The 26,162-nt window shown below is 35.6% G+C and overlaps 1 protein-coding gene across 1 annotated transcript; it reads right to left on the reverse strand.

The window, feature by feature from the left end:
• Positions 1-693: 693 nt before the first annotated feature.
• On the reverse strand, positions 694-24,511 carry LOC147851185 (putative LRR receptor-like serine/threonine-protein kinase At1g51810). Its single transcript, XM_087335606.1, has 14 exons — positions 24,302-24,511; positions 23,543-24,155; positions 22,908-23,434; positions 22,664-22,808; positions 22,498-22,569; positions 21,868-21,939; positions 21,725-21,796; positions 11,145-11,389; positions 10,744-10,976; positions 2,075-2,198; positions 1,898-1,963; positions 1,642-1,822; positions 1,303-1,444; positions 694-1,216 (listed from the first exon to the last, which is right to left on the reverse strand). Exons 1-14 carry the CDS (start codon positions 24,414-24,416, stop codon positions 959-961), a joined length of 2,865 nt encoding a protein of 954 aa, XP_087191732.1. The 5' UTR covers positions 24,417-24,511; the 3' UTR covers positions 694-958.
• Positions 24,512-26,162: the final 1,651 nt, after the last annotated feature.

Consider the following 26,162-nt stretch of genomic DNA (forward strand, 5'->3'; position numbering starts at 1 on the left):
TTGGTTCCTTAAGCCATGAATTTGTCATCAGCTACCATCTCCAAATTTTAAGTAGATGCATTACTTATCAATATCTTTGCTAATATAGGTTCTTCATATTAAATGACTTCAATATCTTTCCCAAGTATATTTACATGATCGAAAAATTTCTCTAGTTAATATTACCAACTAATAGACTTTCATAAGACACACATGGTCAAAGTAAGTATTTGCCAACTTTAGTTATATTATGCATACCATTTGCCATAGTTTCATTCTCAGCTTTTTTTTTGTAGCAAATATTCAATTTGGATCAACGAAATGGAGCGAGTCAACTTCTACTCAAACTTGTGTTTGCTCTCTCCAATATAACATTGTTTAGAATCTTTCCATGAAACAAAGATTACGTTCCATAGCAATCAATCAATGGAGAATGGCATGTGAATTGTTCATACAATAAATGTCTTAAGAATAATTACACAAGTCAACACAATATATGTGTTAGGCCACCATGTCAATATAATAAATGTCTAAGGCATATTGAAACATGTTGACACAATAAATGTCTTCATCATAATCATTAAGGGAACATTAGATTTTGAAATACTAGACTTATTACTGTATATGTAGAACGATGTGCAAGCATTGAGACCTTAATTTATATGCACCAAATAACTTTTCATCCACATGGTCTAACAAATTATCACATGCAAATTCACACGATAAATAAATTGATAAATTTATGGTATAAACCATTTAAAGGTAACTAGAATCCATACACCATATCAACCACCATCCTTGACATGGTCCATAAATGTTTAATAATTTGGTTCAATGCTAGAAACAATAGCTTTTCGATTATAATATACTTGTACTTTTGGAACAAAAGACTATATAACATTTCATAGAATGTGCCAACCATTTTTTGTCATTTCTTATGCAAATTCATATAAATGTTGGTACTTAACCATGTTATTCCTCATCGAGCTTGCACATTTGAATATGTAGATGAAATTTCGCTTGTGACCATTGGTGATGCTTCATGATTTGATTCCATTATGATGGCGTCACGTAGCTCATGACAAACATTATACATTGTAGGTCTCTTCATCCCTTCATGTTGGACACACGCCATGGCAATCTCTAGTACTTTCCACATAGATGACAGATTATATTCATCTTTAATTCGTTCATCAACAACTTCTTGGATCATTCCTTGTTCGAATGAGGGTCTTACCTGTGCAATTAAAAATACTTTCAACTATTTCCATCATTCCATTAACAATATTATAATGTTTTGCAGGCTAGCAATGATCATCATACCCATTCGGTAATGAGGATGTCTACATTTTTTAGATTTGCATCTTGGGATACTACAGGCATTTTTCCACATATAGCTTCAAGCATAACCACCCCAAAGCCATATATATCGACCTTTTGTGTCAATCTTAATGTGGATGCATACCTATGTTAAAAAAGGAAAACAAAACAACATAAAAATTTAAAAACATGAACCTTAATGCTTCTAGGGGAATAGGATCTTTCTAGGATACTAGCATGATAAGAGAGTTTTTTCTTAAGATAAATGTATGACTTTTTGGTTATTAGTGATATTTATAAATAGTTCGTGCTAAACCAATACTCAAGAACCTAAAAACTTACTCAGGATCTAAATATCCCATAGTACCAATTATCCTTGTTGTTGCATTACTAGTGTCATTTGATGTGAATTTTGATATCCCAAAATCAGACATCTTCCCTTCGAAATTACTCGATAATAAAATATTGCTACTCTTCACATCTCTGTGAATGATGTTACATCCATCATGTAGATATGCAAGTCCTACAGTAGTAAACAATGTTTAACATTCAAAATAAAAACCATTGATCTAAACCTGTATATTATTATTTTCCTTACCTTGTGCGGCGTCAGACAAAATTTGTAATCTTTGAGGCCATGTCAGAGTTCTTGATGCTTTTCTCCCTTTGTTAATGATCAAAGAAAAAATGATTTGTAATGTACAAGCAACCTCAAGGAGTTAAATTAAAATTTGTAAAAGCGAGACAAATGTAAATAGTGAATATGTTATCTTACTTGAAAGGGCATCATAAAGTGAACCATTTGACATGAATTCATAAACCAACACAAGTGATTTCTCAATAGAATAACCCACAAATCCAACAAGATTCTTGTGGTGAACACGAGAGAGAAGACTAACCTACAATCAAAAACAAAATGTTTGTTTAAAACAATTGTATTATAAACATTAAATCATATATTAAAATATAAAAATCATAGATAAGCTATCCAATGTGTATTAATAATGATTTGAGGTGGAAAATTGTTTAAACCTTAGGAATTGATGGCCAATGACATATAAATTAGAGTGAAAGAGGATACAATAATCTGAATAGGAAGGGGGTTTGAATGAAACACACCATCATGATTAAAGAAGGTGACAAATCAAGATCTACTTACATTATGGGCGTGGAAAGTACTATAAACTTATAAAATGAGTCTTATTATATAGTTCTTGTTAATTACTTAGTGGAATTGTTCTCAAATCACATGTTTATCACTAATGTAGTCCCTTTCCATAGTGTACATGTGATGCAAGTTTGCAGCAATTAATATTGGCATGCCGAATACTATTTCTTTAAAGCATTCACTAAAAATACCACTTGATGGCCAGGATGATTTATTAGAGATATCTCAAAAATTGTGATATGTGTGAGCAATGAATGGTAGACATTTTAGAGTCTCTTGCATAGACTACCAAACCTTATGCATGCCATTTAGTTGCATAACCACCTAGAAAGGGCTCAACATTAAGAGGATTTCACACTGTCGTTGATATGGCATTGGCCATCTCTTCCACCTTGAAAGAGCGACGACTATTATTGTTTATTGTGACAATAGCCTTCATTTCACGCAATACCACCAACTGACCTCTAACAATTGCTAGCCACTCTTCAATATTTATGTGACAATGCATTGCTAATGCAAACACATTAATCATAACAAAACTCTCTAGTCAACAATGTATGACAATGTTCCCATAATGGTAAAGAAGAAAGGACAAGGAAAAACCAAAGTTGAAATGTAAAAGACATAGTATGCTTTCAAAAAACTTGTAGAAACTTCAAAATCAAGCACTACTTATTTTAATGGAAGACATTTTAAAGTGGAAAGATTCTATGTTCCTCATAAGCTAAGTTACTTGCAACATAGGTCACAATTTCTCTTGTCTTTGTTCAATTGCGCAATACCACCAACTGACCTCTAACAATTGCTAACCACTCTTCAATATTTATATGACAATGTAGTGCTAATGAAAACACACTAATCATAATAAAACTCTCTAGTAAACAATGTATGACAATGTTCTCATAATGATAAAGAAGAAAGGACAATCAAAAACCAAAGTTGAAATGTAAAAGACATAGTATGCTTTCAAACAACCTGTAGAAACTTCAAAATCAAATGCAACTTATTTTAATGGGGAGACATTTTAATGTGGAAGGATTCTATGTTCCTCATAAGCTAAGTTACTTGCAACACAGGTGACAATTTCCCTTGTCTTTGCTCAATTGCGCTTAGGAAAGAAGCACAAATAAGTGATATCATTGTGACTCTTAACAATTATTTTTTGTTACTCATATCTTCCTTTATAAACTATGATAGTTTCTACTTTTCAATATATAAGAGCATTGTCTATTATAATACTATTAAGAGTATTTGTCTATTACATATAGCTTGAAAAATCTTCATATGGTCAAGAAACCTCTAGTGCTCTAGTGTCTATTACAAAAGTTAGTGAGAATCTGTGGATTAATGGGATGGTAAGTTTTTCTTGCCATGAGTGTTAGATGTGATGAACTCCATTATTCTTGAACCCATTTAGATTAACTAAATTCTCTTTTGTGGCAAGTTTTGAGAAGTTTTCTATATGTCCGTCCCAACTCCTTGAGAGGCTTATTGTTGACAATGCAGGTATTTTTTATTTAGAGCTTTGCAAAATATATGTCTATTTTTATTACTAGTTCTCTTCATGTCAAGCGTCCAATTATGTAGTTCTTCCATATTTCGTCAATAAAACAAATAATCTACAATAAAAAAATAAATCGTGGAAATAATGTGAAATTTTTTTGTAAGTAAAATTGTGGCAAATTTCATCTCTTCTCTATAAAAGTAACGTAAACCCTCATGTATTTGGGATAGAAAATGAGCAAATGCTTCCCATCTACGATAGAGACGATGCCTGAGACGACAGAGGCGATGACGTCAAGAAGGGATTCCAGTGAACTCCCCTTCGTAATTCACCCAATCGCAGATCTGGTCGTCGATGTAGCCGTGTTGAAAGAGGTGCAACAGGAGGTACAGGCTGAAATAACTCATATGCGTCAAATGTCGGTGGTGGTACATATCATCGGTGGCTGTCCTAGTCGTGGGGAGTTGCGTCATTTGCTGCAGGCGCAATTCCAAGAAAAGCTATCTAGGGTTGTGGATATTCAATTTTTAGGGAAAGGATGCTATCATATTGAGTTTCTTGTTGCGGAGATGGTGATGAAGCTACTCCGAATGGGATCTACAAGGATTAATGGCATTCAGATGCATTTCTTGCAATGGGAGCCTAGGTTTGACCTAAATGCGATTAGTGAACATCTATCTAATTACTTTGTTTTTTCTGTCATGCTTCCGGGTTTACCAAAAGAATGGAGACCAGTGATGCCACATATGGCCTCATTGATTGGTCAATTAATTGATGAAGAATCTAATGTAATGCTACATGTGGCTGGGAATCTCAACCTACCATATATACGATTAATTGGACATAAGGCATGACATTACCCACATATGTTAGGCTGCTCGCTATGTTTCAGGCCCCACTGAGGGTCCAAAGAGTTAAATATTCTAGACTTCCTAATCAATGTTTTAATTGTAATCGTATTGGTCATTTGGTCAAAGATTGTCCTGTTTGAGATGACGAAATTATACAAAAGCATTCTGTTAGCAACACAAATGGTGAGGGTTGGACGGAAGGCAGGAGGAAGTATGGTAGGAAATCCTCGATGAGGACATATTATGATGTAGGGTTAATTCTAGAAAGACACCAAATGCAAGTCATGATAGTCCACAAGTTAATCAATCGGATTTACAAATAATCCCTTTTAGTAATAATGATGTACCAAGTGGTAGAGAGGAGGATTATGATATTGTAATTGACAATGATATTGTAAGTTCTATGAAGGAGAAGCCCTTGAAGGAAGGGAATGATCACGAATAGATGATAACTTTCGATCCTTCCTTATTACAAGGTGAGGCTAATATGGAGTTGGCGATGACCCAGGTAGAAAAGACTAAAGGGATTACATCTGTGATATCATTGGAGGAGGGTTATATGAACGATCCACACTACTCTAGAAGGTTAACTCGGGCTAGAACAAAGGCCTTAACAAGCCATGGTAAGAATGCACAAGGATTCATGCTTTAAAAATCGGTTGTACAATCATATACTATGGTTATGAATGGAGGTGTGATGGTGGATGGAAAGACCACACTCTCTTCCTCACTAAAGAAGGATTCCTATGCAGAAGTTGTGGCTAGGAAACCTTGGAAAGGATTCAAGATTGCCGAGCAAATTACTAAGCCTAAGAAAGCAATGGTGGAGGAGAAGAGGAGGAAAGGTAAACAACTTTTGTTAGCCTATGAATAATTTTCACATTGTATCATGGAATGTTCAAGGATTGGGTGGACTTAAACACAAAAATTTAAGGCTAGACTTAGACAAAATTTACATAAAAGCTTCATGAGGTCTGTAGATATAGTTTCTGTAAAGAATTGGGTATGATTCTTGTGTAGCGGAATAGGTGAGAGATGTGCGTTATGTGAGTGTGTGTGAGAGAGAGTGCGAGAGACAAGGAGTAAGACTCAGAGAATACGCAAGGTTAAGTATATTAACAAAGGAGAAAGACTCAACATTATACAAGGTGGGAGGAGGGTGCTTTATATAGTCACCCTCTCTCTTCATTAACTACAAGACTCATGGAGCATGGGGAATGTGAAAGCTCATAAGTTATGTGTCATAGAATATGATTCTATGACGCATACTAAATGCTAGAATACAAAGTGGTGACATAATGGTGACTCTTGATCATTGGAGTGTCTATTCACTCTCAAGGTGAGTTCACAAACTAGACCAAGTTGAGCTTGATTCTCAATAGTTTTTCGACAAGAACATCGTTTGAGTCCCACAAGGATCGATTCTTATGGGTCCTTGTTTAGTGGTTCGTCGACCCATTTTTGGAGTCCTGCAATTGGTGAATCCCACAATAAAGCTGGTGTTTGTAAAGCATTAACCCAGAAATGGTATTCTCATGTGATTGACTATAAGATTTTAGTGGAAGGAAGAATACAATTTATTATTTTAGAAATCCAAAATCTACAATTGGGTTTTATAAATGTATATGCTCACCATGTAGCAGTAGATAGGAGGAGGTTGTGGTCTTATATATGTGATACTTTACCCCAGGTGGATCATTGGTGTATGGCTAGAGATTTTAATATGATTGAGGATAAGTTAGATAGAAGTGGGGGTAGCCAAGCTGTTTTATATGGTTCAGAATTGAGCTTTTGGGAGAGGTTGTGCTTTAAGTATGGTTTTCAAGATACTTGGTGTTCTCCCTCATTTAGCAAACATGTTGAATCTTTGCAATTCTCTAGATCAGATAGACGGGTATTAGGTGCTAATATATCTGGATTAGACAAATTCTATGCTAATGACTTCTTTATAGCATTAGGAGGATTATTACAGATATTAGCTGGGACAACTTTCTTAGATCACTCACCTCTTATTGTTACTTTGAAAAAAGTGGAAAAAAGGAAGTCCTTTAGGACAGCTATACCCTCTTCCTTGTATGTGGATGTTACCCTTAGAGGAGAAGTTTTAACAATTTGGAAGGATACATGTATATCGCAATTGATGGTGTGTGATAGAGTTGCAAATACAATTGTTAAAGTTAGTAATTGGTTTTGTACTACAACACAGGAGGAACGATGTCAACTCAAAACTAAGATCTTGAGTATGAAACGAGTGGTTGCTTCTTTGCAACACTTTCAGCAACGGATGTCATGGGTTACGTGGGTGATGTTAGAATTAAATAATGAAAAGGATAACCTTGGTAAATTACAAGATAATTGGGCTCAATGCACTTATAATGCATTTGTTGCAAAGTGGGCACAAATGGGGGATAAAGTGTCTGCTGATTTTTTCAAATTTGTAACTACAAAAAAAACTTGTAACAGGATGAAACAACTATAGAGGGATGATGGATCCATTATTGAGGATGCCAGAGAAATGAAGGATATTGCTATGAAATTTTATTGGATGAAGGATATTGCTATGAAGGATATTAGGAGGATTCTTACAAGATAGGAGTATATTGGATAACGTCTTCTTATTTTGGGAAGCGGTTGCAATTTCACAAGAAAGGAAAGAGGACTTAGCCATCTTGTTGTTGGATTTCGAAAAGGCCTATGACAGAGTAGATTGGTCTTTTTTGAGGGGTACCATGTAAAAGTTAGGTTTTCCTAATCAATGGTTGACGGTTGTCTCAGCTCTTTATAGCTTAGCTACTAGTAGGGTATTAGTAGATGGAGAGTTAGGCCAAGCATTCGTAATTTCGAGGTTAGTGAGATAGGGATGTCCGTTGGCTCCTTTTTTATATTTGATTATTGGAGAAGGGTTTAGTAGTTTTCTTACAAGTAATCCTGTGAATATAAAAGGGATACAATGGCCATGGTTAGAGGAACAAGTTGTGGATTGTCAATTTGCTGATGATACAACCTTGTATTTGCAAGGTTCTAGCGACAATCTTTCCAGAGTACAACATGCTACCGATACATTTTGCTATGCTTTTGGAACTATGATTAATTGGAATAAATCGGTGGGGTTCTGGGTAGGTAACACAATAAACCCTTTGTGGTGCCCACAAGAAGGGTTTCAATGGATTCCGCATGGGAAACCTATAAGATACTTGGGGTGCTAGGTAGGTATTAATATTTCGCCGGAAGATCATGTAGCTCCTCTGTTGCTTGCTATAAGGAAGAAATTGTTATATTGGAATACTGCTAAATTCTCATTGGCAGGAAGGGTTTTCATTGCCAATCAAGTATTCTTGGCCTCCATGTGGTACATTTTATCGGCTTGGCTGTGCTCACGTTCTGCTTTATCGCAAGTACAAAGGCTTATTAGGAATTTCCTTCGGGGATCTAAAGATTATTCTTATGTGAGAGCCAAGGTATCTTGGAAAGTTATTACAACTCCAAAGCATGAAGATGGTCTTGGTTTGATTGACCCTCTTTTACAATGTAAGACTTTAGTGGGAAAACTTATGATAAGAGGTTTGTTGCCTGGTGGGGAGCCTTGGAAAAAAATCTACCGGTGGCAATTGGAAAGATAGTATTAGATGATGTTTTTTAAGAGATTTTAACCATTCCATTGATATTTTTTGCCAAGATAAGTTTTTGCGAGGTATCATGAAGGTATGGTGGGACTTGAAACATTACTTAGTCCAATCTCTACCATCATGTAAGGAGGAATGGTTGCGTCAACCCCTCATATTGAACCCACTATTTACATCAGAAGATGGGGTAATGAACTAGGGAAGAGAACTAGGTTGAATTGGGCTGACTTTGATAAAGGTGAAGCTAAGTCAGTTGGGAATTGGCTGACTTTTTCTTCTTCAATGATGGAAAATAAAACCCAAGTTTGTAGTGCAATTTGGGCAGGGAATATTATGTATTCAAAAATGGATAGAGTCTTTACAAGATCTTCCTTTCAACCGTCTCAAACTAGTCTGTTTTGGTATGGTATGTTTTCATCCCTACATGTCTTATTGGGGGTTAGGGGTTATAAAAACTCTCACGAATGCTTGTACTTCAATGTTTTGCCTTCTGGACGACTTCATTCTCTCTTTGTGGAAGATGAAATTGTAACTCGAGGGAATAAGTTGCCTATTAGTGTATTATGGAAGAAAGATAAAAAATGGATATTGAACCCACATCCAAATGATGTAAACAATCTCTCTGATTTATGGGTCTATGAGACTAAGCCCATTGATCGCCTTTTGTGGGATCTTGGTGAGTGGAAATGGCAAATCAGATCAGCGCAAGGAATGTTAGGAAAGCAAATCCCATTTTTCAGTATTCGATAAAAATGGGTAGAGAAATGCTAAGGAGAGGTGTGACTGTTACACCAGCAGCTTGTAAATTTTGGAGACTTAGTAATGTAATAGATTCTTGGTTGAATGCTTATTGGAAATGGTTATGGGCCATGCAAATTCATGAAAAGGTTTTGTTATTTAGATGCTTATTGACACATTATGGCATTCCTATGAAGTCTTGGATGTGGGGACATTGTCAGGATTTAAAATGTGACAATTGTGGTTCCCCCATAGAATCGGTTTACCATGTTTTATGGATATGTCCTATTGCTAGAGCAGTTTGGAAAAGAATGTTGAGAATGTTATATCCTATTTATGGTAGGCAGGTGTACCCATGGGGTTTTGTGAGATGGGGAAGATTGGCTAAGGAAATTCAAAACTATGAAAAGGAATCTGGTGAGTTCCTTCTCCTCTCCGATGGGAGACATGTATTGGAGATCTCTGATATTGCATCAGTTCATTGTTTTGAAGAGCATATGGTCTAGTCTACGGTATCTTCTCTAGTCATTTGGGTATTGTGGAAGGCTAGATGTAAATGTGTATTTCAGAAAGTAAAACAGAATGCAATGGACTTAGTCAAAGAGGTATGGTTAATGCTCGTATACACGTTAAGAGGTCAATATGATGCAATAATGGGTGAGCTTGAGGTTGTGATTCGTAGACAACAACAATTTCAAGAAATTTGGAAAAACACTGAGGTTTTCATCTCGTGGAGAAAGATTAAAGTGGAGATATGCTCCACCAAGATGGCTTTTTCCACCCCCCGTCTTGGAACAACTTTCATGAGGGCTTTTGATAATTGACATTCTGGTTGATGTGGATATGAGGGTTGTAATATATTGAATGAATTCGTTGTAGCCTTTCGGCATCTTTCCATTAATACCAAGGTGAACCTTCTAATTAAAAAAAGAAGAAGAAGCTTCCCATCTACTAGAACATGTCATTTGGAGTGGTTGTTTATTCTATATCCTCTTGTAATACTAGTTTGCATCAAATTGGATTAACAAATTATAGCCTCATGTAAGTTTGACAAAACATGCCTTCAACAACAATTTCTTGCATTAGGTGTAACAATATGACTAAGAATAATCCTAAACTCTCATAGGTATAATATTCAAAATGAGTCCTTTTACTAAATGATTGAGCATTAACCTTAAACAATCTCAGTTTATCCATTTTATATTTGACTCATGGTGGCAAATGCATATTGTCTAATACGATTGGCTAACATGTATTATGTAACCTAAAGTGCATATTTTCAAACAAAGATGAGTTATGGGATTGGGTACAACATGATATAAAGAATCATCTTGCTTTCAAGAATGAATTAATTCACTTAAGCCATGTGCACGAGGTTTCCATCCCTCTAAAACAATAGACTTTGAGAAAGTAGAGCAACGTGGATGTATGATCAATTCTAGTGGGAAAACGTTTATAGGAAAAAGATTAATTTTAAAAGCATTCCATGCAAGAACCATCATTTCCTTAGTTCTAATAAAACATAATAAATACATCTAAAAATAAAAGGGAATTAAATACCTCGTTGAGAAATTCTTGTGTTCCTTGTTGTGAGGTGTGTGACAATATTTTAACTGCTACATCTAAACCATTTGTAAGGATTCCCTTATATACTGAACCAAAACCACCTTCACCAAGGATCATTGAAAAATTATCCGTTGCAATTGCGATCTCTTGATATGTGAATTGTTGGGCAATATTAATAGCGTCAATGAAATCTTCTTTCTTAATTAGTACCTTTTCAGCAATATTAACTGTACATAAAATAAAACATTCTTAACTACCATTTAAAAGTTAAATTTTCAAATATTTTAAAGCCATCATAAGGATCTTAACTCTAGATGTGAATGATGAAGCATTTATATCAAAAAAATCTTAAGGAAAAAGAAAACCTCCCTATTATTGAGGATATTACAACATACCTTGAGGATCTTGGTACTTATGTGTGGTAGGTTGTACTATTTGAATTTGATTTGTGACATTTTCTCGTTTCTTTCTCCGTTTCACAATGCATAGAATTGCTACTATAATGATAATAACAAATAGTATAGCCCCGATACTTGCTCCAATGATTAAAACAATGTTATTTTTTGTTTGTTTTGGTGAGGATGGGGAACTCAAGCAAGTAGCATTGTTTGGAATACATAAAAAGTTATTTCCTTCATATCTATAAATTCATCATTTTCCAAGTATATGTCAATACATTATATTTATTAGTGTAACTTCAAATCTTAAAATATAATAAGCATGCGTCTTGATGTAGATCTATACATATTATATATTGCACCAATACATAACATAATACTAAAGTTTCTAACAACTTGGGCATTATATAATAATATCTCCTACTAATACTATGAATATCCTCGTAATACTAAAAAAGAGTTTATTTAGTTGATACTCATGGCGATTGTTTGCTTTCCTATCTCGTTAACTACATGGATAAACATTTTTGCGATGTGAATTTATAGGGCCTAATAAAGCTTTTCATTTGATGCTAAACATATGATGTTATAGTTATAACAAATACCACTTTAATAAAAAATTCTCCTCTTTCCTTTGAAATTCTCGAGATTGCTCCAACAAAAAGAGATTTGGCCATGATTTTATCATAAGACAAACATAAAAATTCTCCACAAGAATAATAATGATGAAATTTCGACCAAAAAGCCCTTTAGAGGAAGGTGCCACAACTATGCAAGTAAGCTAGATATCGGAAGGATCATAAAGGCAAAAGCATTTAGTCAAAGTCATTTGGTTTCAACAAATATCAAAAGTTCTTCTGCAGACTTGGTTAATGATCACAAGATGGAGTCATAGAGGAATCCCCTTTTACATGTCTTCATAAAAGGGTGCTCTAGTGTAGAAGCGTCCACACATACTTTGTGTAACGTGTTGTCATGATATGGTGGGTCCGAAAGAGGAATAAGGAGTAAAACTGGGGGGAATGGAACAATGAAGAAACCAATGTAAATACGTAAATATAAAATAATTTTTTATATAATAGTAAACTGTTAATGACCTATTTGTTAAGGTTATTAATTGTGTGGAGAATGTTTAGGGTTTAAATATTAATATGTGGGGGTATTACCTACATCTTTTTTGCCATTTTGATGGGAGGATTATGAATGACTATTTAATGGAATGGCTGAGCCTTTTCACTCACTATAACTAGGGGAATTGAGGGCTCAATCTGGGGTTAGAAGGGGATTGGATGAGCATTTAATGTAATAGGTGAGCATTTTCTCTTACTATAAGAAAGGGAGTTGAGGGGATTAATTTGGGGTTGAACATATTGGATTTTAGAGTGTTTTTGTGGAAGGTCATGTCTTCTTCTTTTCTTCCTTGAGTTTAGGGTTTCTTGATATGTGGGGTGAGAGTGGATATTGGGCCATGTCTCTTGTTTCTTACTTGGGCTAATTGTGGTGGTTCTTACTCGAAGAAGGGGAACAAATGGAGAAAAGAAGCTGTTGAAGAGGACAAGAAAGAGGGCATGGAAAGCTACAGTAACAAAGGTGCGATAATCGTTGCTAATTGAACTCGGGCCATTAAAACTCAAAGTTCTTCCTCATTTACTTTTACTATCCAAACAACTATTATTTGTAAAGAACTCTTTGTATTTTCCACTTGCAATCACTCATTGTAAACCTTATAATATTTTGTAAGTAAATTTCTTTGTGATGAGTTTATCTAAGCATTATTGTATTAAACATTATTAGTTAGCTAGTCATAATCCCTATTATCCTTGTGTGATCATAGTAAATGAAGGGGAAGGTTTACAGGATTTTGGTGTTAACCAGTGAGATGGTTGATGTGGAAATTGAGCTTTTAATAAGGATGAACGTTGATGGTGTGGAGGTTAGAAGCATATTCCTAAGGGTCGACAACGCATGTACTTGATCAAATTATTGGATCCATCTTCCCTTGAACGGATAGTCATTATTCCTTTTCAAATGAAGATCAAGGAGATACGGATTCACCATGAGGGATAGTTGTGGGCTAACCAAGGTGGCACACCGCAGTTTCCATCAACATGGTTCATCATGTTTCATGTGACATTACAAGAGTTGCAAGTTGGAGAATAGGTTAAAGGAAAATAAGGATAATTGTTATCATTATGGAGTTGGAGGACACGTTCACATTGAAACGGATGATGGCATAAGAGCAAGCGGTGAGGACTAACCATTATGGCCTACTACGTTGTATGTTCACTACATATACAAGGTCTCATTTCATTCTTTGAATCATCTTTCACAACCCTTCTTTGTGGTTTTCATTGGTCATCATGGGTAAAGCCATTGTACTATTTTCAGCCTAATCATTTTGTCATGTATGCAAAATTTGTACTAATGAAGAATAATTTCTCAAAGAAATAAAGGGAGTGACACTATGGGAAGTTTGACTCTTGGTTTTAATGGTAGCAAGATTTCCTGGAACTAGTATGTCGTCAAAATAAGATTTCCTGGAGCCAAGTATTCCTCAAAGCATGAAGTTCTTGAAACTGGATCCCTTGAGGTACCTTGAGGTAGGTAGTTATTCTTGATCCTTATAATCGTTATGATGAATGAGGGAGGTTGATTGTTGGCGTAGATGGTAGGAAGGTTTCTTTGAACCACTAGTTCCTCCAAACAAGATTTCCTTCAACCAACACCTTCTAGAAAGAAGATTTCCTTCAACAAAGATTTCTTTGAAGCACGGAATTCATCAAAGAGATAATTCCTCAAAGTTGGATTTCCTCTATCCAAAACATTTTCTCGAAGTAGGAATTCCCTTAGAAAAGGATTTCTCAAGCTAGGTGTTTTCAAATGGTTCCTTGAGCCAAGTATCATCAAGCTCGGTTTCCTCAAATCAAGTTTTTTTGATTTAAGATATAACAAATAGAATTCCTCAAGAGGTATATTTCAAAAAAAAGAAAAGCAGCTACATGAGAGCAACCCACGGAGGAACCTAAATATTCTCTCATGATATTATGTCTTGCATGGTTTATGTCCTTTGTGGCCCATGTACATGTCATGTTTTCACGATAACACCTTGGCAATAGAGTGAGCCAATACATGATCATTGGAAGTTCCAATTTGGAACTGATGGTGGTTGGTGGAAGCTGAAGACAAGCTATTGAGAACTCCCACGCAACAATGACAAAATGTGACTTTAGGGACTACTAAGTAGTTCTTCTTGTAAAAGAAAATTGGGCAAACATTCAGAATGCTAACATTCTCAAAAGTTAGCAATGAAATACACTAAGAAAGATGTAGGGTATCCCTATGGTAGAAAACCTAATAAATGTTATATTATTAGCACCTATAGATTGATAGAGATCTTATCTCTTTGAAAAGAACCCACTTTTTCGTCATGTTTACTGGTTAGAATTGTTTGTATGTATTCACTTGATTTATAAAGATACCATCCCTTGAGTAGTGTATATTTTTTGAGATACCATCTCCTGAGAGTATCATAGACATTAAACTTGATGAAGATAAAAAACATAGTTCTCAATTTTTCATAGAGTTCAAATTTTTTTAATTCTTGTAGATCTTGATGATAATGCAACTCATACTTTTGAGTCTTAGAAAAGATCCTTAGCAATGAGACTAAAGTGGATGTTTTGTGGAAGAAAATTAACACATTTGAAACGAAGGATGCTTTGAGTAAGTTATGATTAAAAGGGTAGTGGAATTTAGATACTAGGATCACTTAGTACGACAGAGCACCTAAATATATTTTGAGCAATGATCAATCACACTATCTCACGACAATATGTCTCGAAGATGAGGCATTGACTTTATTGTAGCTTGGCATACTACCATACAATTGGGAGGTGCTTGTGGTGACACTTGGTTCAATTAAGCATCACAAGGAAAGTTGTTGATCTTGGATACACTTAAATCTAGATATTTAATGACAATGAAAGACGAAAGGAATATGATTCAAGCTTTCAGCCTAAAGCGCTAGCTAAACAATCAAATTCAAATAGAAGAAAAATCAATATTAGGGGTTTATGTTTAATAAAAACAACTTCAAGCGGCTCTTCACCTAGGCATTAGAGGTATGGGGGGTTCTTAATTCCAGTCTCTTCCAGAGGCTATGATAGTCATCATTAGGAATCTAATTTTTGTCTTCCCTTTCTAACAACCTCTCAAGCAAACGTATGTAGCCCATGTATGGAAAACCGTAGCTATGGTTATAATATGGATCTTATAGAAGTATCGTTCTAAAAGACGATATGATTCCATAATTCCTCTTCTCTGAGATATATTCCTGGAATTATGGGTGAGCTTATTGGCGTTAGTGCGAGGGCACTATGACAATATGCTAGGCTCTTCGGAGTTTGTTCTTAAGAAAAGGAAAAATCAGTGCAGTTACGGAGGACACTGCCTCTGTTCACAGTCTCCTCTCAAGGATTGATATGGAAATATCATCACCCTTGGTCCTTGCCCTAACCATCACTTTTTGTATATAACACTTTCTAATCATATATTTTGTAGCCTTCCGACACTTTTGTTAATACTAATGAAGGAAATATTTTGGGAAAAGAAAACCACCCGAAGGGGGATTAAGTCTAGGAATCATAAATATTTTCGGAAAAAAAATAGAGTAGAAAAATAAAAATGCAAATCCGAAGAACAAGAGAATAGACAATAGAATAGCCATAGTTGATGGTAAAATTGTTGTTGCTTCTAACGGTGCTTGTATTAGTTTAGCATGCTAGAAAATTTATAGTTTATTAGATTCAAAAACTTGAAATTATATTACCTTGTATTTGGAGATGTTGACATCATATACTAGTGGTAGCTTTGATAGAGTGAAAATGACCAACTGGGATGTAATTAATAAAGATTGTTGACATAGTAAATCTCATTTCAATGACATAAATAGGTTATGCACTCTTCTTTTGGCATGTTTCAGATGTTCAACCCAATATAATTTATGTCTGGAAGCTTGATGATGAGGGTTATTCAAATTACTTTAGTGAAGGAAGATGAGTTCACTGGAGGTTCTTTGATTGCTTCAAAATGTCAAAAGCTATGTTTTCTATGATATCTAATGATATCTAATGAATCTAGTGCTTTGCATTGAAGCCTAAGAATCATATGTTTGAGATCTTTTGGAGTTTTTAGGCAAGTGTTGAAAGAGAACTTTGAAGGAAGTTAAAATGTGTTCGTGAAGATAAGGATGATGAATATTATGGATCTTTGGATGGTTATGTTGTAGACAAAGTTTGAATAGGGAAAGATGTGTCATTCAAGGACTTAAGTGTTTGGTTGCACGGCTTACGTAATTCAAATTCCAAAAGTTAATAAACTGAAGCTTGATGACAAGTGCCAATGATGTACCTTGTTGAGATATGGTGATGAAGAGCTTGCTTATATAGATTTATGTGAGGTAGAGGCTAGAAAGGTTACCAAAAGCAAAATATATTATTCCATGAGGGTTGAAGGTTACTAGATTATGAGCAACGTGAGATACAAAATTTCAATCTTAAAATTTTCACTCACCATTGATTTATCCCCTTCAATGATTATTAGGGTCACAATGGAGATGTGGATAATGAGTATGGTGATTTAGTTTATGAAAATGAGCCAATGGCTGATAATCAAATTGCACCTTCATGGATTCATAATATTTCTTTCGTTCAATCACAAGAGAAAATGGTCGAACGGAATATAAGGTAGAGAGAAGCTTCTAGATATAGTCTGAATGAATATCTTATCTTCACAGATGGGGGAGAGCTAGAGAACTTCAAAGAGGGTTTTATTGTTGATAGGAGAGAGAAATAATTTGAGGGCATGATTCAAGAGATGAGTCTTTGATAAATAATCACACCAACCACCAGGTGAAGTTGTTTGAGGGCAAGAAACATCTTGTTTTATAGTTTCAAGATAGAGGAACATTGCTCACAACTAAGATGCAAGGCGACATCCATTATGAAGGGGTTCAATAAGAAAAAAAGTATTTATTTTGAGGAAATTTTCTCACCTCGAAACAAGTTGTCTTCAATCAGAGTGGTGGTTGGGATTGCATTAAGTTCAAATCTTGATGATGATAAAGATTGGCAAGTCTTTGTTCTATGAAGGAGTAGGTATCAAACATTAGAGCAAACAAGAAACTTTGGCTATTTCAACAAAACATGCTAAAACTGTTCTTTAGAGATTCAACATGGTTAAGTGTAAGGTAGTCAACATAGAACTCGTAGGTCACTTTTAACTCAGTTCCAAATGTTGCCTTACAAGAAAGAAAGAAGAAGAAGAAAACTTATAAATTGAATATGACCCTACAAGAGAGAAAGATATTGAAAACCTATAAATTGAATAAACAATATTGAAGAGGCATATCTAGGTTTCATTAAAATGTGGGTATAAGAAAACTTTGTTGGGGTACATGAATGCAGATACGACCCGTGACAATGGTACTAGGAAGTCCATATTTGTGTACATTAAAGATGTTTGCAATGGGAGTTGTCTCTTCACAATCAAGACTTCAAAAGAAAGTGGCATTATCCATAATAGAGGTAGAGTATATTGTTGAGACAAAAGCTTGTAAAGAGATGTTGCAGTTGAAGAACTTTCTATATGTGTTGGGTGTGGTAACTAAACATATGTAAAAACTTAGTATTTCATACACAAAGAATTAGAATCTATCCCCACAACAACCAAAGACTACGCGCGGTTGAGTCAGAAATTGCATTCAATGATTCTCTTGGAATTGGTTTATCCACACCGGTAGGTTGGCTAAAAGTGATGGAATGCTTGCACCAATCCACTATTGGTGTATGCCACAATACACCAACGACAATTGGTAGAGAATAAATTCTTCCTAGTGGGATCCTCTTGAAAGCACTAACATAAAGTTTTCTTTTGCAAGTAAAATTTTCTTCCTAGTGGAATCAAGAGAGGTTGGCGCCCATATGAAGGTAGAACTAAATTAGAGACTTACCTCGAACACAAACCTACCCTATGATGTAGTTGAATTATGTGAGCAAGGAAAAATCAGGTAAAGGAAATCTTTAGTTTTCTAGCTCATGCTGTGATTAGACATTGTTATTTTCTAGGTATTTAGGGAACCTCATCTATATTTACTTTATGAGATTAGTTTTGAGTCCCCTTCCTTGACACTACTAAATGAGATGATTGGCACCCCACAATAAAGACTGGGGCAATTGTCTTGTCGATGTTATCATTGGGCACCCGTCAATGGTTCAAAATTGTGCCCGATCAATATCTATATGGACACTACTATAGGTAGAGGATGTTGAGCTTAATGTGATAGATGGGATTGTCATCTCTGATTCTATCATTGACAAAATTGGAAGAGATGATTATTGCATTTCAAACCACTTGCAAAATTTCTAGCATCACTGACAATATGTCGTTGGTATATTGTTAGGGCTATATGCAAATGAGAAGAAGAACTTGATTTATAAATCCTTGCAGAAACATCCTCACTCCATCGAGTTTATCAGGTAAACTAGCCTTAGGCTAAATTGAGTTTGATTGTCAATAAGAACACTTTAACTGTATTTAAACGATCTTGTTGAGGATCGAGGTTCATTCAACATAATATAGATGAGATCTCAAAACCTTCCTTACCTTCCATGTTGTATCAATATTTGGCTGATTTAGAATAGATGAAGTATTATTATTCATTATGCGCTAAATGATATGTTGCTATTTTTTGTTAATTGTCTCGATTTCTCTATGACATCTTGAGACCCTTAACTCTACTTCCAGTTCTGGTGATGCTTACATACCAAACATGTAATGTCACTTCTTCAGCAAGAAGATAAACTCTTAGACTCCTCCCATAATCTACTTATTGAAAATTTAATGATGGGTATATAGGTTGAGGAGAATATAAGAGTACTAGGAATATCATAAGATTTCCATTGATCTTATTGTAAAGTTAGCACATTTTATCATCACCATTGAAGAGATCAAGTATCAAAGTTAGAAGTTGGGCACAATGCACGACCTTGTGTAAAGAGACCATGGATGGAGTTTGTGGTGGAGATTATTTTCAACCAAGACTTGGAGCTAGTGGACATACTATACCATGCCATGAGAATCGAGTGTTTTAAAGAAATTAAGCACAAACTTGATGAGTTTGTGGATAAAACATAAGACAAGGGCCAAGCAGTATATGCCAAATAGCAATGGGCCCAGTTAGGTACGGTTTCTTTGCCTTGAAACCGAATAGAACAGAACCAAACCATTGATATAAAACAAAAACCAAACCAAACTGTTTATGAACTCTCAACCTTTTAAACTAAACCATTAAAAAGGACAAACCAAACCATTTAAATCCAAACTGTTTAGGGAAAAGTTGAAACTAAACCGAACCATTTAATAAAAAATTTAAACTTATTATTTAAGTCAAACTAATTAAAAATCTAAACAAACAAAAATACATTAAATTAAATAAATAGTTAAGTTAAATTGATGAAATCAATAAAAAAACTTTAATTAAACCATTAAATTAAATAAGAATTTAGTTCAATTAATTAAATCAATAAAAAACCATTAAATTAATAAATTATTAAGGGAGAAAAAAAAGTTAATAAAAAACCAATAAGCCTTTAAACCAAACTTATAAACCTGAGTCGTAGGACCAAACTAAACTAAAATTGAACTGTTTATTAAAAATCTAAACTAAACCAAACCATTAAAAAAAATTGGAACCAATAAACCGTTAAACTATGGCTTAATGATTTAGTTCAGTTTGAGCCGAAACCGGGCCCATAGCTAATGCCAAAGCAAGGGATGACGATCTACTGAGTTTTGTGATACATGATCAAGGGAAAGAGAGAATGAGAATGAGTAAAGACATATATATGGGTTAAATCAAGCATAAGGTGTGTCTCAAGCTATTGAATATTGCCTACAAAAGGTTGGATAGAGAGGACAAATTTCAAGCTCTCTCTTTACATGTGGATCAGATACTCAAGACAACTGAACTCAATTTTAAATTTTGTTTCAACTTGTTTTGAAAACATGCTAGGAGAACCAAACTTATTGAGATGTAGTACTACTTACAAGAACTCATTTAAATGAAAAGGTGAGGTTGAATAGTTAATGCTATCCATAAAGGTCTAGAAATCCTAGCAAATCACAAAATTCTATGAAATTTTTAGGGCAGGAATATAATGGAGAGGAAAGAATGATAGATGAGGCTTGAGCAAGTGCAATTAAATGATGTAGATATCCACTATATATAAGATAAAGGGATTCTAAATTGAATCGAGTGAAAGTGTTTCTACTGTTCAAGTTCTTTATAGTGTGATTGGTCTTTGAACAACTCTATGCAATTTAGCTATTAGGAATTTATTCCAATACTCCATTGATAGGAAGTTGAAGAAATTTATGATAACAAGAACCTTTTACTAGTAGGCATTCTACTTAAACACCATCATGGTATTGACAATGAGGATATTCACTCATAACAACATGTTATAATATATACACCAAAGTTATGAAATCCTCATTGAATGAAAGAAGGTTGTGGAATACATGTGGATGCTACTTAGGTGTCCTTAGGATAGCAATTTCACTAATGTCACACAAGAGAACTTAACGATAAAGATGGTTGCATGTTACATCCTTAAACATGTAGATTGGGAGTTGTATATTTGGATGGTCTATTTGAGGTTCAAAATAAGGTAAGGATTATCTAAAGTGCTCGACCAAACTCTTACTTTGAGGGAGCTTAGCAATCATGTAAATAAGATCTTCAATTGTCATTCTTAGAATAAACTAAAAACCCACTCTTAGACTTTACCTAGATTTTAATATGCTTCCATTGACAGTCGTCTTCTATGGCCACTAACCTTTGTAAAAAGTTCAAAAATATGATTGAATTGGCCACGTAATGTGGGTTCAATACTTATGTTTCCCCATGAAGGTCTATGTATACTTCTAACATGACTACAAGGATATAATAAGCTACCACCAACCGGCTAATTGGGTTGGGCCCATTATGGATTGAATAAGATAAAACTTTAAATAGAGTAGTTTACTCAACATCCACTAAGACATTGCCATTGTTTGAATTTATTAATCTATACATAAGCAAGTAGCTATACAACAAAAATGTCCTAATTGTTATGTATATCTAGCATATTTGTAGTCATTCACCATTAGTGATGCCTTCTTTGATTTTAATATATATTATGTCTTTCAACTTTTTTTAGGGTTTTTAAACAAATCCTTCATTTATTTTTCTTTCCTCTTGAATGATTTCTATCAAGGCTTTGTCTCATCATGGATTAATCAGTATGTGTTCTTTGCATTTCAATCACATAGAAACTCAGAATAAGGAAGGAAATGGTTATCACTAACAACAATCTATTATCATAGCTGCATTGTAACGTAGTCACTTCAAATCCCATAAAAAAAGGTTCTATCTACATTTGAGGTAATTGGCCATATTTTCAAGAAACATTTTCTAGCTACTTATTTATCCACACATTATTGTAAGGTATCATAGATATTTATAAGAATTAGCATACCTGAAAACAAGACCTTGTTTTTGTAGAAGTGCTTGGGGTATCGTCCCACTAAAGTTGTTGTTGGCTAAATTGCTAGAATATCATTTAATAATATCAAACTTGTGTTCGAAATGTTTATCCTAAATCACTAGTGAGATACTTACAGGTATTTTAGCTTTGGCAAATCTGAAAGCGAGTCAGGAATTGTTCCGCTGAATTTGTTATTGCTTAAATCCCTAGTATAAATGAAAGGTGTGATGCAATGCAAGTAAATTAGTCAAAATCCAATTCATCTCTAGCGATGGAAAATTTCTTAAATAGTTTATTTATTTTCGTAAAATGGAAGAGAATCAGGGATATTGCAGCATAACTCGTTATCTATTTAATTGTTTACCTCAAAGGAGGACTAAAGATGATCAAAGTATCATGTCAGAGATACCATTACAAAGATCATGAGAGCTTATAAACGAAAGAGTATGAATGATCATGAATGTTAATTCGTATAGAGAATTGCAAGTAACATTTTGGAAAGTAATTTTGGGGTTAATGAGCTCCTAATTTTGGACAGTAAGCTTGATGGATGGTGAGCCAATTCCATTACTTTTATTTTTCACTTGTATCGTTTTAGTCATGGCAACAGACTTTAGTTAGACTTGAAAGATGTGAGGCATCATTTAAATACATTAGAGGAAACTTAAGAGCACAATCTACCTAACATAATCCAAAATGATATCGAACGACAAATATTCCATACGATTCATAGATATTGGTAGCTAGAGTTAACAGCTTCTTACAGCGTGGTAAGTTGATCCAGATTACTGATGCTGCTTGGAAAAGTCCCGACCAGACTATAGTTAGATAACAACCTGCGTGAATATACAACAAATTATAGCCCATCATTTAAGTGAACGCCATTGTGGTTATTGCACAATTGAGAAGGCTGGTGATCTGAGTACACACAGAGATGTTACTCTAGCCGGATGAAGTTTGTCGGAATAGTCGCAATCGATCCAGGGATGCTTATATGCTTGTGGTAAGCATGGGTCGCCAATGAAGTTTTGTAAGGTGGGGAATGTGCTGGTGATGATGTCTTGTATAGCCAGTCCTATCAGAAGAATGGAAGGTAACGAGATTATGCACAGCTAAGGAGGATATGGTTGAGTAACAAATATTTAGGCAGTGGGATCAATTGGCTACGACTTACCGTCATCGTCTGATGTGGGGGTGGTGGCGTTAATGGGGTTGTCGAAGAGCTGCATGATTTCGGCTGCAGCAAGGGTAGGATAGTATATGGAGCTGGGCGATGGATAAGACTCGATTATGATGCTGTCTTTGTAAGGCCCTACGGGCTTACCAGTGTACAATCCAGTAGCTTTGTACAAGCCGACACTATCGTAGATGTCCATAGCACGATAATAGAGGTCAGCATTTCCAGTGATGTTGAACACCCGCTGTCCAGGGGCGCTGACATTCCGATTGAGCTCCACAAACCACATTACAATGTAGTACTGGTGGTAGCCTATGAGTGTGCTGGTGCTCAACATTCGCTGACTGCTTATGTTGAAAGTATACCCATATTGGCCTGATACATAATTTGTTTGCATCACAGCCACCGGAGGAAGATCTTGTGCATATCGAGCATCTACCAGCACAGGTTGGCTACTCACTTCTACATTCTCTGGGGAATTCACACCTCTCCACCAGAACCTGTCAATGCTGTCATCTGGAAACCTGACAAAAAATACGATAATACACCTAACGATGTTAATCAATCCTACGGACGTAAGGTCGTGGATTTGTTATGAAATTAGTCATAGAATTAAGGTAATCGTTGCGGACCTTAGGATCGGCGGAACTGCCGACGAGGTCCCAGAATCATCACGCCGGACAGTGCGCAGTGCGATGCTCAAGTCCTTCATCATCTCCACGGAATGCATCGTCACTGGGAGGGGACGCAACTCCAGAGAGTTTATGAATGGCACATCGCTGGTGTCGGATGCTGCCGAGAGGCACACAGACACTGACGATCTTCCAGGCTGTGTGGGGATGTACATCTCTTCGAACCATGGATATTTCTGAGGCATGTTAATCACGATCTCAACACCTTCATAGGTGTCCACTATCACCCGGAACCTGATCTGCCCGCTCACACGCGTTGCATAAATCAGTGATGGGCCATTCCAAAACGATGCTCGGATCAAGTAGTAGTTGTTTGGGCTGGCAGGCAGGGTATAGCAGAACTTGCTCTGATTCAGGGCCTTATTAGAGGGGAAGTAGCGCAGAGTGCTGTATTGCTTCTGGTCGGTCATGCTGCTGGGTGGGTTCACAGTAGCGATGGCTGACCACTTTCCGATGTCCGGCCAAATCAGCGCATCGGGTGCCCATTGGATCCCAGTCACTGAATCAGTGTAGTTCCCCAACTCCGACGACCCACAATCGATGCTCAAGAACCCTGGAGCAACACAAAATTTCAGCATACAATTAATTAGAAACCACAGAGAAAATCAGTGACCACATACAAATCCATCAATCTGGAACGGGAGATAAGCGTAAAATTGTATACATATAATTGTATAGAGAAAATCAATGAATACCCACCCTCTTTTTGAGCCTCTGCCCAGAGGCTGCCTTGGTGGGTGCTAATAACAACCATAATTAACAAAACAGGAATATTAATAAATACACCATTTCCACCATTGGGATGCCCCTCCATTGTGATGCGGATGGAGGATTAGCTACGGATGTCAAGGTGATGAGATGAATAGATGTGAGTTAATTAACAACCATAGGACTAGTTAATCCCATCCAATTTTGATTAGGGCAACTACTAAAGAAAGACATGGTTTCTTAAATTAGACTCTTTTTTTTTAAGTCAATGCCTGATAGTGGAGAGCCATTCCATACCCAACAGTTGCCACGTCTTACTTATTAATGAAGATTTAGATGCTGAGGCAGTCATCACAAATATGTTGATGAAGGCGTGTCTTGGAGACTTTTTATAAATCCCACACGTTTTTGTCAAGCTTTTTGTGGTCGAAATGCCCTAATAAGAATCAATTCCCCAAAATACAGGTTTTACCGAGCTATGTCAATGTTATGAAGAATTCATGTATCGCTGGCTCGTCCGATCTATCTTTTATCGTGAATTCCCAGACCGACAATAAAGGGTCCACAAAAAGAATGGGATCAGATCCAATTACTGAGGTTTTCTAAACATTGTCTTCCAATGACTCATAGTTGCGTGTCGATAAAGTTACTGTGGTTTTGATTTGTTTTCCTAACCCTTACCACTTCGTCTAGGTAAATGACTAACTCAGACGCCATCACATACTACCTTACAAATTAATTAGAATGATCGACAAGTCATTGAGTACCATATAATCCTATTGTTCAACGTGCAACATGTAAATCAAACAATGATATATAAACTAGTTATTATATGTTTGAGATTCAATCTAGCCAATGTGATACTATAGTGATCGAAGTCGTGCTTTATGGAGTGGAAATATGGGGTGGCTCTACCTCATTTGATTCATGGAATGAAATAAAGAAAATTGAAATATTATTCTGATGGAGACAATGAGGGATGGAAAAATCAAGAACATGTTGGATGATACATTCCCAAAATAGCCTAAAAACATAGCATGTTGCTTGACATAATGAAATAGTTTGAAAGATGAGTAGTAAAAAAATCTATCCTAGCTTTACTATGATGCCATAAAGCATGTGACCAGCTAAGATGGACAGAAGGATGTAGTGGCAAGATGCTAAAATGTCAAAATTGGAGTATTGGAATGGAAATGCTAACCCCCAATGTTGGCCCCAATATATACAAGTTAAAATGCAAGAACATGTCCAACCTCGTCTTACTAGCTTCATGAACCTTAGTGACTCTCTAAACACATTAATACTTCTTCAAACTAACTCACATACCTTTCATTAGCATCATGAAAAAGATCACCCCTAAGATGAAAGTATGCAATATATGTGATTAAAATCTAGTGGAGGATGAATAACACTTACTTCTCGAGTGGCCAATGTATAAGGTATTTCCTTAGAAGTACAATAGCTTGCAAGATGGGGTGCCTGATAATTGAATTCTCAACATAGTCAAATCGCCCTTCTTAGGAAGGAGTTACACTACCAAGTACTTGTTTAGCACAATCTCATTTGCTATAGTTTATGGGGTAGTTTCACATGATGAGATATAACCCTGATATATAATTAAGAGGAAGAAATTGAGTGCAAATGTGCAACCCCATTCATTATTCCTCTTTGCAAATAATTTGTGTTTTGAGTTATAAGCTATACAAAAATGGAAGCACTATATGGTTAGGGTACAACCAATTCCTACTCTGGGTCAATTCATGAGGTAGAACACTGAACTTTCATGACTGTTGCATTTCCATCAAATCTATAGAATGTTATGTAACATTGTCCCTCCTTATGGGGGGAGTCG

The sequence above is a fragment of the Azolla caroliniana genome, unplaced genomic scaffold, assembly GCF_043228905.1.
Source record: "Azolla caroliniana isolate FFs.n. ecotype wild unplaced genomic scaffold, voAzoCaro1.0.p SCAF_20, whole genome shotgun sequence".
NCBI lineage: Eukaryota > Viridiplantae > Streptophyta > Polypodiopsida > Salviniales > Salviniaceae > Azolla > Azolla caroliniana.